Source organism: Polyodon spathula, chromosome 3 (assembly GCF_017654505.1).
Source record: "Polyodon spathula isolate WHYD16114869_AA chromosome 3, ASM1765450v1, whole genome shotgun sequence".
NCBI lineage: Eukaryota > Metazoa > Chordata > Actinopteri > Acipenseriformes > Polyodontidae > Polyodon > Polyodon spathula.
The window spans coordinates 25,465,228-25,478,369 of NC_054536.1; the positions used below are offsets into that span (position 1 = coordinate 25,465,228).

The window sequence follows — 13,142 nt, forward strand, 5'->3', positions numbered from 1 at the left end:
TATATATATATATATATATATATACCAATATATACATTACATCTAGATGTGATGGAAACCCAAGGGCAGGAAATGTCTTATTAGGGAGTCATGAAATACAGTTTTTCAGGAAAACTTCAATTATACATTTAGGCAACAGATTTAATAACCAACAAATTACAGAAAATATATTTTTTAAATGTTAAACAACAGTTGCATTTTAACAAATCAGCCACTTAGAAGGCACAACTGACCTACTGAGTACCAGGCAGTAATGCTGTACCTGGGCTGAAATCTGTCATAAAAGATGGGAAACCTGCCAAGTTAAGCTTTTGCAGTAATTCATGCGTCTTTCTCAAACTGCAAAAAAAAAAAAAAAAAAAGATTTTAATCCAGTGGTCTGACATAAAAAACAAACAGACAGACATTTGCACTGTACAGCAGTTCAACTTTATTTATCTTATTACACAGGTGTCACATATGAAGGGTTCTGGCATGACTTGAGTTCAGGTAATCGAGTCATGCAGAAACCTTCCCCTCCTTTAAGAACATTGTTTTGTTCTGCTTTTCGTTCTCACCTTGTAACTTTCTGCTCAAAGTATGACAGCATAAATGATAACCACACCAAATCATGCATAGAAAGGGGTCTTTGTTGGTGTTCAGCTTTGTGGATCAGTACTTAAACTGCTTCCAGGAATACTTAGCATACACCACGAGCAGGAGTCGTTGGCAGTGTCCTATGCTTTGTGTAAGCAATCCATCAGTGAGTCATTATATTAATATGCCACCCAACAGTGATCTTCGTGATAGCCAGCCGCAAGCAAAGAACTTTGTGCCCTAAGGCTTCAGAAAACCCTGGAAGGGGAGTTGACTATATGAAGTGCATATGTTTTTCCAAGTCAGCTACTACTATTTTTTTTTTTAATTGATTACGAAAATCATTTGGATATTTGTTGAGTTTTAGATTATGGTTGTTACTCTTGCATTTTTTGTGGAAAACAATACCCTTTGTGTAAAAGATCTGCCAAATATATATATTGGAGAAGATATGAGCATATCTGCCTTCTTGAATTACAGAACTGTAGTTGACATCCCATTTAAAACATACTATTTCCTAATTCATACGACACTAAATGAAAGTGTTTTTGGACAATCCTATAGTACACCTAATCTTGTGGAACAAATGCGATCTTGCTCTTCACATTGATTGCACATTTTGAATTCAGTAATCAAATCACTCTAATTGCTCATCAGCCAAAAAAAAAAAAAGTAATTGCACTGCTCCATTCTGACTTTTTTTTTTAAGGATCAAGGTATTACAGTCTGGAAGTTCAAAGAAGATAACAGCCTGAGCCATAAGGTTTTATTGCAATTAAAAACCTGTAAACAGTGCATGTATTGCTATTTTAACACTTAAACATACAAGTTACTGAGTCACATATTTTCTTTATATTACCATTAAAAAATAGATGTGGCGGAAAAATGTGATAACCCACAAATATTTCAGATTTCAGAACGTTGCATTTGGTTTGTAATATGAATGACACTAATGGAGGTTACTGATTTTTGGATGAAAGTTCTGATGGTTCTAATATTGCGTAATCAATGGCAACTTAAGAACTTTAACAACATGTATTAGAATCTGAATTGGACATGTTTTGGTTTAGGCTGATGATGCATTTCTGGAGGTAACTTAGCTTGGTAATGTATTAAATCAAAGCGCTACATTTCATACTGAACAGGACTTACTGTATACAAACAAACAAAATATCACGTGCCCAACAATTTTAGAACCTCAAGTTAAAACTCAAAATTCTAAGAACGACTATAGAAGTATAACATTAAAAATCTGCTATGTCATAAATATGATAATTATAAAAATTTCAACTTTAGATTGCTGTAGCTCTACCAGGTTTGATAGCCTTACACCTGAAGGCCTGCTGTGTACAGAACAGACTGTGAAAGGTAAGTGGGGCAGCAGCCTAAAGATTAAGCCACGCATGTCTAAGTGCACATGGGCTGTACAGTGACACTGCGAAAGACTCATTAATCTCATTAAGCAAAAGGCAGTCTCAATCTAGTCCCCACTGGAGAAAAGCCTCCTTCACAAAACCACCACACAATCGGACAGAGTCTGGCCGAACTGTCAGTCTCTGTTTGAGAGAAGCCCGGGACTGAATTATGTTGGGTGTCCAGGTCAGGATTGCGGTGCACAGTGAAACGTGAGGGGAAGCCGGCACCATGACTTTAATCCTGTGCTATATTATTTTACCAGTTTTACAAGGAACCCTGCTGTACTATAAAAAGGGCAATGTAAAAAAAAACCCACGAAGGATGCATTTGATTTAGACAATCCAAAACCAGTGTACACTCACTGATAAAAAGCAAACCAGTTAGTGGCCTGCATTCACCAAACTCACTCTGTATTTCTTTCCCTTTTAATGACTTATGAATCTTTGCTGAGCCTGTGTATAGAAGATTGTTCATTGGGCTGTATTTGACACCCAGTTTAGGTTTAATGCACTAACTTTAAGGCATGAACCTATCTACCTGTTTAAATAACTAATTTCACTGTACCTTCTCTTCCCAAGGCTAGAATAACCATTTTGTCCTTTGAGTGATATGTATTATCTTCAAATGCACCATTAAAAGCATGATTTTTTTTTTCTTTTTAGTCGCCAGTTATGTTTTGTATTTTTGCCCGTCCCCAATTTGACTATGCCCAATCTTTGTGTTTTACTGAACTGTAGAATCTCAGAACAGATCATACCAATTGTAATATTATATTTTGGTTTATTGCCAAGGCTGGTGTTGCTTTGAGCTGAATACCCTAGAAATGCTGTATCAATTCTCACATAACACTGACATGATTGATTCACAGGGAGTAAAGACAGGATGCCTGAGTTATGCCTGAATATTACAGATGATCTCAATGTCCTGTAAAATAATCAGAGGACTTCTGAGAAAATGATCTGGGATAAAAAGAAATGGACGGTTCGCACAGGACTAAATTTTACTGACGTTGGTAAAAATTCCAAAACCAACTGTTTATGTGGTGATTTTTAGTCCTGTGTGAATCGGGCTTTAGTTTCATAAGAATCAAATATCTAATAGAACTACAGCAACTGAACAGTCTATGAAAATATCTGTTTTCTAAGAAATGCAAGACTGAACCTGCCTCACAGTGTTTGAGTTACCCTATGGGTGGAAAACATGGCAGACAAACTCATTGTCAACCATTACAGGTTGAAATCCTTCATCAGATGACTGATGTGAACAAGTACAATGATGCAATGTGGGCCAAGTTTCCAGTTTTGCTGGGGTCTGTTTTGGTTTCCAGCAGGGGGCCTGGTCCTGTTGGGTTTTAATGCTCTTTCTTGACGACAGCTCGTTCACCAGCGTGTGGCGCAGCAGTGTGCAGCACAAGGAGTCCCGAGAGAGTGAGAGAGATGCCCACCCACCACAGCATTACATGGGCTTCTCCGAAAATCAGCTTCCCCAGGAAAGCCTGCATAACAATAAAAAAAATAAAAAATAAAACACACACTTTAAACCAGTATAAATCGCTCAGAAACTGGAAGGTTATAAATATTTGCACAAAAGCAAGAGTTTATCAGATTACATAGTTTGGTGAGCTCTGGAGCAAAATCAGTGCAGTTCTTGTGTTTCCCCTGTACAGTGTGATTAGCACATACTGCTCCTTGTCTTTTTAATGAGGACCCTAAAAAGGGAGAACTAGACTGAAACCCACCACTAGGCACCACATACCTAACATGCACTGAAGTGCGCGTTACTGTGCTGGCCATGCATGCATTATGAACAGAACAAATTAAGTTTTCAATTTATTGAACCTCAGCAGCTCACACAGTTCTTGGTTCCACTCACTAAATATCTGACTAATCTTTCACTTCACTTGATTTTGAATGACAAGGGTAATAGGTTTTAAATAATATACTGCTTTTCTACTGGATTTGTACTGTAGCCAAGTGGCAAGGCTTTACGAATAAATAAATGAGACTGTACCAAGCTTGTGACACTTGAACTATTAACCAGTCTAATGCATTTTTTAACCTTTACTGATTCATTGTTTGTACTCTTGTTAGGTTGGCAGCACTGAAGACTGGGATAGCACAAGTGGTGGCAATGCGAGCTTCCCCACATTGCCCCAAGAGAATTTTTGTTAACATATCTCAGGGTGTCTTCAAAAGATAGCCTGTGCCAAATTCTCGTGAGGTGGTTTTGTGATGTGGATTACTGTTTAGAGACCACCAAATTGTCACATGACAGTTCATCCCCAGAATAAGTCAAACGTGTTCATGGATTAAAATACCTGAAGGAGGGATACCTTAAATATATAAAACACACTGGCGAAGTGGTGGTACTGTAACATAAACATGCTCTAGCTGGGGGCTAATATAACCAATGGCTAGCATACTATACTGTATAGGTACATTACTCATTGCTAGCTGTCAATCTGATAAAGAGACTTCATACTGTGGCTCTACAACACAGGAACACTGGGAGCCCACTGATGTCTCCAGTTGTAATCTCTATTCCTTCTGTCACAGGAAAGAGTTCATCCTTTCCATAAGTCCTCCTTCTTTAGAGTGCTTTGTTGATTCACGCCTGAATAAATGAAAAGGTTAACCATGTATGGGCCAGTGTGTGGGAAACCATGCTGTAGAGTGTATTCTGTTATCAGCCCAAATAAACAAGCCATCTACTTACGGATGATATGAAGTTGGACGCTGTAGTGGTCACAGTGGCTCTTGCTGAAGAGGAGGAATACCTGAGTGCTTTAGCGAAGCAAGTCCACATGACAGCATTGCAGGTGAACAGCAATCCCCCGCACAGCAGCCTGAGTGGTATGTGCAGCTAGAACAGAGGAAAGGACAGCCTTACTGTACTTCAAACACCAAGTGAACTATTTCTCTGTCTGTCTGTGGGTTTACTTATAGGAGCTGTTCACACAGATATAAGGGGCAGAGAATTTATTTAACATCAAATTGATATTTTAAATAATATACTTATTTGACAATAGTTCTGAAACCCAGGGCTGGGTGCAGTGCTAGTGTGAGTTTCAAGCCATGACAGAAATACAACAGATTCCCTGGTTTATATTTACAACAATCTATATGGTGTTACTCCTGAGTAGAGTGGGCTATTAGTTGTCCTGTAAGTAGTTTTAAAGTACCAAACGGTTGATCTGATCAATCCATACCAATAACCCCACCAGGATAAGCCACAGCTGAATTTTTTTGAGTATGCTACAGAGCTGGGGCATCACCCTGGGGTTACCCCTATAACAAGTGGACAGTGCAGTGCATGAGCGTGCACAGAAAAATGCTCCAAAAATAAAGGCATGGCTGTGGATTAAATATTGTATATATTAAGGTATTTTCATGCACTGGTAAAATAGATTCAATCATTTCCCGCAAATCAGTAAGTGATTTTTGCAAAGGCCAATTTACCCAAGTAATTCCCATATTTAATTATAGCAAGACAAGGATGACAAAAACACTCCCATTGCAAAGCAGTTTTTGAGCTATTCCAGGATTTACAATGACCTTAACGGGACTCTTCTGTGCTTATCCTCTGTGGTTTGTCTAATTACTCGAAAGTAGGTCGTATTCAGCTAACAGTAAAACCTGGAATGGCAGTTCAGCTGGAATATTGTGCAAATCGAGTACAGCAGCATTAAACCACAGAGCCAGTGAAATCTTTTGAAGGTCATTTTGAGAGATGTCCAGCTGCTGACTAGCATGCGACATTAATGTTGGTAAAAACAGAAACACACAGAACAAGGTCATTTTGAGAGTTTCATTTTTAAATGCTTTATATTATTTGTTTCTGTCCTTGACTGCTGTGAAAACACTCAATACACGTTAGAATGCAGGGTCCTCAAAAGCAAATCTTTATTAAATATTCACAAAATATTGTGTTTGTAGCACTAAAGATTAAACATCTGCGTCAGCTGTACTCGAAATAAAACACTAGCAATCTAGGTCTCAGACGAGTCACGGCTGTATTTCAGCATCAGAAATCATGGTGGTCAGTATTCAATCTTTGTGTATATTTATCCTTAAACTGTTTCAGCGTTGTCTTACCCAGTCGCAAACTGTAGTATCGTCGGCTTGCCTAAAATGTCTTTCATCAGATGCCCATGATTTGAGCCCATTTTCACAGACCCCTTTGAGATAGTCAGATCCGAGGGACAGTTTCGCTGACGAGGAAGCGACGGCTCCAAGAAATCCTGCCAGCAACGCGTAGAAGACACCGGGGAACATCTTCAACGGTATTTACAGATGTTATCGAGTACAAATTAAAACAAATGCTTCTGCGTTACATCTTTCCCTCTCCACACATTTGTAACCAAGACGCATAAAAGACTAGGAGACTATCAAACCGTTAACCAATCAGAACGGTGTGGACAAGCCGAGGCTCGACTCTTGGATTCTGGGAGATGTAGGCTAGTCCAGTGTGTATTGTCCTGAACAGATGTGTGACCATTTCCCCAGTGACTATATCAGACTATATCGTCGATCGTCGCTTTTGTGATTCTCTGAAACATCAATATAACGCCACGGACGTAACATCTGTATCATGGACAGGTGTTAGGCCAATTTCTGTACATGACCAGGGCCAGTTGTACTTAACAGATCAGAACTGGATCCAGTCTCTGACCTTCATTCTGTATTGGGTTGAACAAAAAGGATCAGCGTTCATACTGCGTTCAGTTTCGGCTCAATATTTGCTCCTTTATCTTGTCAACCCATCCCCTGTAATGACTTAATGCTGCGTTAGAAAATGTATCAATTTCCTTAATCTGACTGGTCAATACGAGGGTCTTAATCTCTGGTAAATAAAGGACCTCGAATACTATCTTTCATACGATTTTAAGGCACTGCTCCAAATCAGTCCGTTGGAAAATGCAGTATTAGTGTATTTGACCTTATTTCTGCTTGATGAAAGAAAATCTCCGTGCTATAAACACGCCCTCTGAATGTAGTATGTCAATCTAGACCTACATTCTATCTATTTAAATTTAGTGTAGCAAATTAAGTCGAAATAAATAAATCATCAAGATTGCTGTACCCGCTGCCACACACTAACCACAATAACAACAAGTCTCCGATTTGAATGACGAGCTGAAGAAATCAAAACTGTAAGCAGTCTGATAGCTTCCAGAAACTTTATTTCAGCATAACCAGTAACGACACGGTGCTCTAGTACTAGTAGCACGGTCAGGGAGGGGCTTGAATAAACCCTGTAACTCAGTGTACACACACTGTGAACATGGACTACTATATATTTGTAATTACGAAAACTTGTTTTATTATTGGTTCGCTGATAAAGTTAAGGACCCAATGGGTAAAATATTGAAACTTACACACATGCACAAATCTGCACTCAAATACTAATTAAAAAATAAAATAACCGACGTGGCGTTATTTTCAGATATGCGGTAAAGTGGCAGACTGCGCTTGCTCGCGTATGCCTAAACATTTTCCACAAAGACAGCAGGGAAACGCCAATTCAAATCTGGTTAGCTGTTTTCGGTCTATTACAGAATTAAACTTTGATTGTATCATAGTTTTTAGTCTTTTACGTCGTTTTTAATGTAATTTATCATATTTTTCTAGTATTAAGAAAATAGTATGCAAATATTTCTCATGCAATACGGGGCTTGCAGTTTTTTTTTTGTTTTTTTTTTACTTGTACAACTTTGATGACTTGTTTTGTCTTGTTCGTTGAAAATAGTTTTTTTATTACCACTTTCTAACTTTACACGGGCCAAGTTTTGATATGGGTACCACACTGTGACGAGGTATCATTTTATAAAACTACACCGGTGTAACGCAAATGTTTTGCTACCTCGTCAATTAGCAGAATATGACACTTATAAAATCTGTCAAAACCTGCTACCTCGTTAAAATCTGATACTTGTAAAAATTTCATCTGTAGCTAGAAATGTTGTTTGTTTTTTTTTGTGGCCTAGTTAAAACAATCCTATAATTAATCTTGATGGTTTGTGACAAGCTGGCCTGAATGGTGATGTCAGACCCAGGAGAAACACACACAGCACTGCGAGTGAAATGTGAATGCACTTGCTTGCGTGTTTTAATAAAATAAAGGTTTAACAAAACACAAACACTGAACAAACAAAACGGCACAATGACCAAATGAACAGACACTAACAGACAGTGGACAAAACAAACAAGTACGGTGGTGGTCCTCCAGCACAGGTAGCAATTGTTTTATTTATTTAATTTTTACTCTCCTGACTCTCCTGCTCCTTCACCCTTGAACACACCAACCGTGAGTGAATTAAACACTGCCTTTTTTTATGCAGCTGTACTGAGACCCGATTGCTAATCAGTCATTCAATTGGAATATCAGTACATCTGCACGTGAACTAATTGTGCTGCCCATGCATCCATACTAATACCCACTTCAACCTGCACGTGGAGTGATTGTGCATTTCCCTGTGCCTAAATACAATTACACATTTTACATCACCTGTGCTACATAACCCACACTCCGTGAACCAACACGAACATACAACATATAACACAAAATACACACAGGGGCGGGCCACCCTGCCACAAAAAGCCTGAAGTTTATTTAATTTATTTATTTTTTCCTTAAAAATAAAATTCACTTGCATTAAATGTCTCCCAATAGTTTTATACAAATTTAGGGGGGGGGGGGGGGGTCGGGTTAAGGGAGAGATCAGAGCCCCTTCATATAGAGAAAAGTGAACATGTTTGGAACAATCAACAAAACCAAACCTAACTTTTGAAACCAAATGGATCCCTATTGAACTTGAACTGAGTGGAGAAACTATGTTTGCATTGTAAAAACTAGCATCCAACAAATCATGTGTTCATGGCAATTGCTGATGAATTGAGACCTGCAGAGCTTACTTGCGATTGCTGAGAAATGTTTTCTAAACAGAGAACATTGGTTCATTTTTTGGAGGATTGGATGTAATTTTAATACTACAGATTTAAAAAAAAAAAAAAAAAAAAAAAAAAAAAAAAAAAAAAAAAAAAGAGGCCCTGCACAGCACACACATTGAGGGCATGTGAGCATCCACAAGCCTAAAGCCAGAATCGCTTTTACACCGAGAAATCCAGATCAGATTGCCAGGCTACCAATCCCAAAGAACAGAGCCCAGCCCTGCATCTTATCAACTCTGAATGTGCTTGGTGTCTGGCCAGTAGGGTTCGCTGCTGTGCGATGGAGAAGCAATCCCTGCTGGTTTCCCATCCACCACCCCGGGAGCGTCAGAGCCAATGTAAATCCTGCGCGCCTGTGACGGCGTTTTCAACTTCACCCCAGTTGTCTCTCTGTGTGCTTGAACAGCAGCTACCCACACACGTGACATGAGTAAGACCCTGTCACAAGATTGCATTAAAAAATATGGGGAAGACACATCTTTATTAAAAAGGCTGTAAAGCACTACAAATAATTATTTAAATTGTGCAGAGAAAGTTAGTTGAAATGTTTCTTGATACTTGTAAAAAAGAGTGAGTATTATGCTTCTATGTACATGTGAGGGTTAGAGAGAATGAAAAAAAGTATGACAACTTACTGCACACATATGCTTGAACTGAGATATTCTGTCTCGCTATCTACTGCCACCAAGTATGATTCATAGCTGTCAATAAATTGGACAATTAGAAAAGTGCAAAACAATAAGCATTTCAAATTTTTATTATTAAGTTACAAGGTTCGTTGACAAAGTCAAACCATCTTCATAGATATCTTAACTATAGATAAAAATGACAGATGTCTACAGCATTAAAACCCCCATCCCACATACAAAAGTGAAAATAATTCCAAACGGGATCAGGACTTCGAGACAAGGACAGAGGAGACGACAAATAAATGACAAAGAAAAAAAGTGTAAAGGCAGGGTATGTTTTAAAAGAGATGACAACAGCAAGAGAAACAAAAGATGTTTCCACTTTCATTGCATTATTTACATGAGGACAGTCGACCAGTTAAATGCATCCAGGACTTCAAAAGGTGACTGTAATGTTTAAGAATTCAAGCAAAACTTGAAGTGGGAATTGAAAAAGAACCAAACTGTCTGAGATTGAGTTGAATCGGGTGCTGTTCACTCTTTCTTGCAGTTCTCTTTCACAGCAATGAGCTCCACCCGCAGTTTTTCATTCTCCTGAAATATATAATGAGGATTTAGTTATTTTATTTCTTGTAAAAGCAGGAAATTAACTTTAAGGATAATTCTTTTTAAAAGCAATTTGGACACAAAAAACAAACTATTATTACTTTTTGAAGTAAGAGTTTAAAATGTCCACAACAGCTCACAACCCTAACCCTGAGTTTACAAAATGCAAATCGCACCTCTATCAACTTTGTGTTCTTTTTCTTCAGTTCCACTAGGTATTGGATCTTTTGGTTCAGGTTTTGATGCCCCACCAGTTTCCCATTCTCTTCTGTCAAGAACATCACTTGTTTCCTCAGGACTTCCACCTCCTGAAATAGAACCGCAAACTAACAATTACAGCGATATAGTGGGGGGACAGGCATAAGTATAACATACTTTAGTTTTGTATAGAACTACTTCTCCAATTGTGATGAAACTTGTGACACTCAGTTATTGGGTTTGAAATATGGAGGCTGTATAGTGTGTCTGAATAAACTGTGTGGAACTCTAAATATAGCACTTGCCATATCCAATAAATCTACTATACTTCATGTACAGCACAGAAAAGGCTGTAAACATGTCTGAGCATTCCAAGTCAGAATCTGTCTTACAGGTAAACTTTATAAACGTGCACCTTTATTTCCCAAAGTGATATTAAGTGGAAATCATATATGCCTGTTAAATGTGAGCGATAATAATCAGAGTGAGATAATAACCAAAATGATATCAGGGGCTTGTCCCCAGTAAGTTCTATTGGATTCCTTCTGGGACATTTCAAACGAGAGGATTATGAGCAGGTGATATTAAAAGGATGGCTATAAATGGGACCACTTGTTCATCGTAAAGAAACTTGCAAAAGTACAGTACCCTTTAGCACAAGTTATTTGGTGCAATCTGGGGGGTATATGGAGGCTGTCTATCTATCTATGCAGCAAGTTAATGTTTAACAGCCTAAACATTAGTGCTCAGAGGATTTTTATTTCAACCTGTTGATAATTTTACCTTAAGAAGTTTATCCTGCTGCATTTCTTTTTCTTGAAGCTCTTTCAGTTCCAAAGATCTGACCTTCAGATCGCTCGTCATGCTCTGAATGCATATCTGAGCTTGTGCGAGGGTTGCTGAAGTACCCTGCAACCTTAAAAGATACGTTTTTGATTTACAGAATGCAGTTTAAGAAAAAAAAAAAAAAACTGCATTTAAAATTAAATAACTAAATTGTCTTTTTTTTGTTAAATTTAACATCAGGGAGACCACACAACCCCTATAGAGCTAGAAGTTTTAAATAAGTCAGCAAGCAGGGGGAACTCGGGAAGTGAGGACAGAAGGTCTCTTTTAAAGGAAGTTTAAAAGAAACATCGACCATTATTGAAGAGCAACAGTACAATGCCACTTTGTATGCACTGTGGAAACTAGATGGCTTTAACAAGCAGTGCGGGAGATTTTGGATGACTTTAAGGAGGCTATAAGAAACACAAATGATGCTGGTGGGTTTGGCTGAATCTGAAGCAGGTTCTGACCCAATCAGATTTTTAAAAAGACCATGCTGCCAAAGAGGATCCTTTCTCTGAGAGGTCGGCAGATTAAAATAGAAGGACTGCAAATTGAACATTGGCAATGACTTTCATAGGAACCGTACTCAGACTAGCCTGCTTGGGCAAAAGCAGATTCCCCCAAACACCATGCTCTTCCGACTACAGCAATGTAACTGCTCAAAAGAGACGACAATTTGCAGCAATTACAAAGTAGATGGTGGCAATAGTACTGAAACTTTCTCAACTATCCCACTTTCTCAAAGCAGCCAGAATTCTATTTAAATCTGGAATAGTGAGGATTTTTTAGCGTCCTGGGGAGGAACCAGGACCCAGCTCCTCACCCGTGCAGCTAAAGGTGTGCTGATGGAACCAAAGCAAAGCATCATTACTGACCTATATAAAACTGCGACGGAAAAAACTTTAGTCTAACCCTCCTGTGGCTTCTGTTGATCCTGCTACAGAGGGCATGGAGATAGTGGCTAGGGCTTTCCAAACGGTCCTTACTGGGGAGTAGCTTACTGGACTACATAACCACCTCCCATGACCCCCTTTACCTTAGAACCCCATCCCCTCTCCCCATTGCTTTTTTTAACTATTATTATTATTGCTAGAGAAATTATAGGCAATTATATTAGGTATGTTTCAGGACCAGAGACCTACTCCCTTCCCAGCATCTCTTATTTTATGTATCTGAGGCGCAAATCAGCTAAGCGGGACTATGTTCTTCCTCCTAATCCTTTGACAGGTTGTAGCAATCCTACCAGTTCTTCCCAGGGCAATGATATCTACCATTTATGGCCATTTTCAAGCCCCTAGCTGTCAAGAAAAAAAATCTGCGAACGGGAGTTGGGGAGTCAAGGTAATAGAGCCGGCTCTGTACAATTCCATGGGCTCAGGACCAGTGTGAAGTCATGCACATAAACCGAGTATTCACATAACAGGAGTGAGGAAATACAATGGGATATAATGACAAACTGGTCTATGTGTACGTGCACATGTATATATGACTTCTTTTGATCAGATTCATAACTTTTCCACTTATATTTTATTGCAAGTAAACTTAATATTAAACAAGATCAGAATAAACCAACTTGAAATACATTATACACTCCACGCAAACAACACTACTCTCTGGCAACATACAATATGAAATGTAAAATAATGTACAGTATATAACAGCCCACATAAACTAAGTTATTGTAATACAGTAAAACAAACGTTAGAACAGGTGTGTACAGTACCATACTACAGATCTTGTGACTACCACGATATTTGATGGAAGTATGCACAGTATTTGGCCGACTGCTGATAAATAATTAAAAAACTGTCATAAGACTGACAATCGTTTGCCTCCATGAAGGCTTGTAGTGCGCTGTGGCTCGTTTTGCAGATTTGCTTTGCCATTTTCTATGTCTGTCTTGGCGGTTTTTCTCCACTGTCATGCCTTTGCTATG

General features: G+C 38.6%; 2 protein-coding genes across 2 annotated transcripts in view; both read right to left on the minus strand.

Annotated features, from left to right (window-relative positions):
• Window positions 1-66: 66 nt before the first annotated feature.
• LOC121312906 (transmembrane protein 42-like) lies at window positions 67-6,407 on the minus strand. The gene is made up of 3 exons (XM_041244810.1): window positions 6,087-6,407; window positions 4,708-4,854; window positions 67-3,487 (listed from the first exon to the last, which is right to left on the minus strand). The coding sequence occupies exons 1-3, from the start codon at window positions 6,264-6,266 to the stop codon at window positions 3,344-3,346; spliced, it is 471 nt and encodes a 156-aa protein (XP_041100744.1). The 5' UTR covers window positions 6,267-6,407; the 3' UTR covers window positions 67-3,343.
• A 3,008-nt stretch (window positions 6,408-9,415) lies between these two features.
• Window positions 9,416-13,142, minus strand: part of kif15 (kinesin family member 15) — a 39,868-nt gene continuing 36,141 nt past the window's right edge. The window contains exons 33-35 of the mRNA XM_041244811.1: window positions 11,159-11,291; window positions 10,354-10,485; window positions 9,416-10,165 (exon numbers count right to left, since the gene is read on the minus strand). Of these exons, the coding sequence (XP_041100745.1) occupies window positions 10,106-10,165; window positions 10,354-10,485; window positions 11,159-11,291 (325 nt within the window). The 3' untranslated portion in view covers window positions 9,416-10,105. The remainder of the gene's footprint in view (window positions 10,166-10,353; window positions 10,486-11,158; window positions 11,292-13,142) is intronic.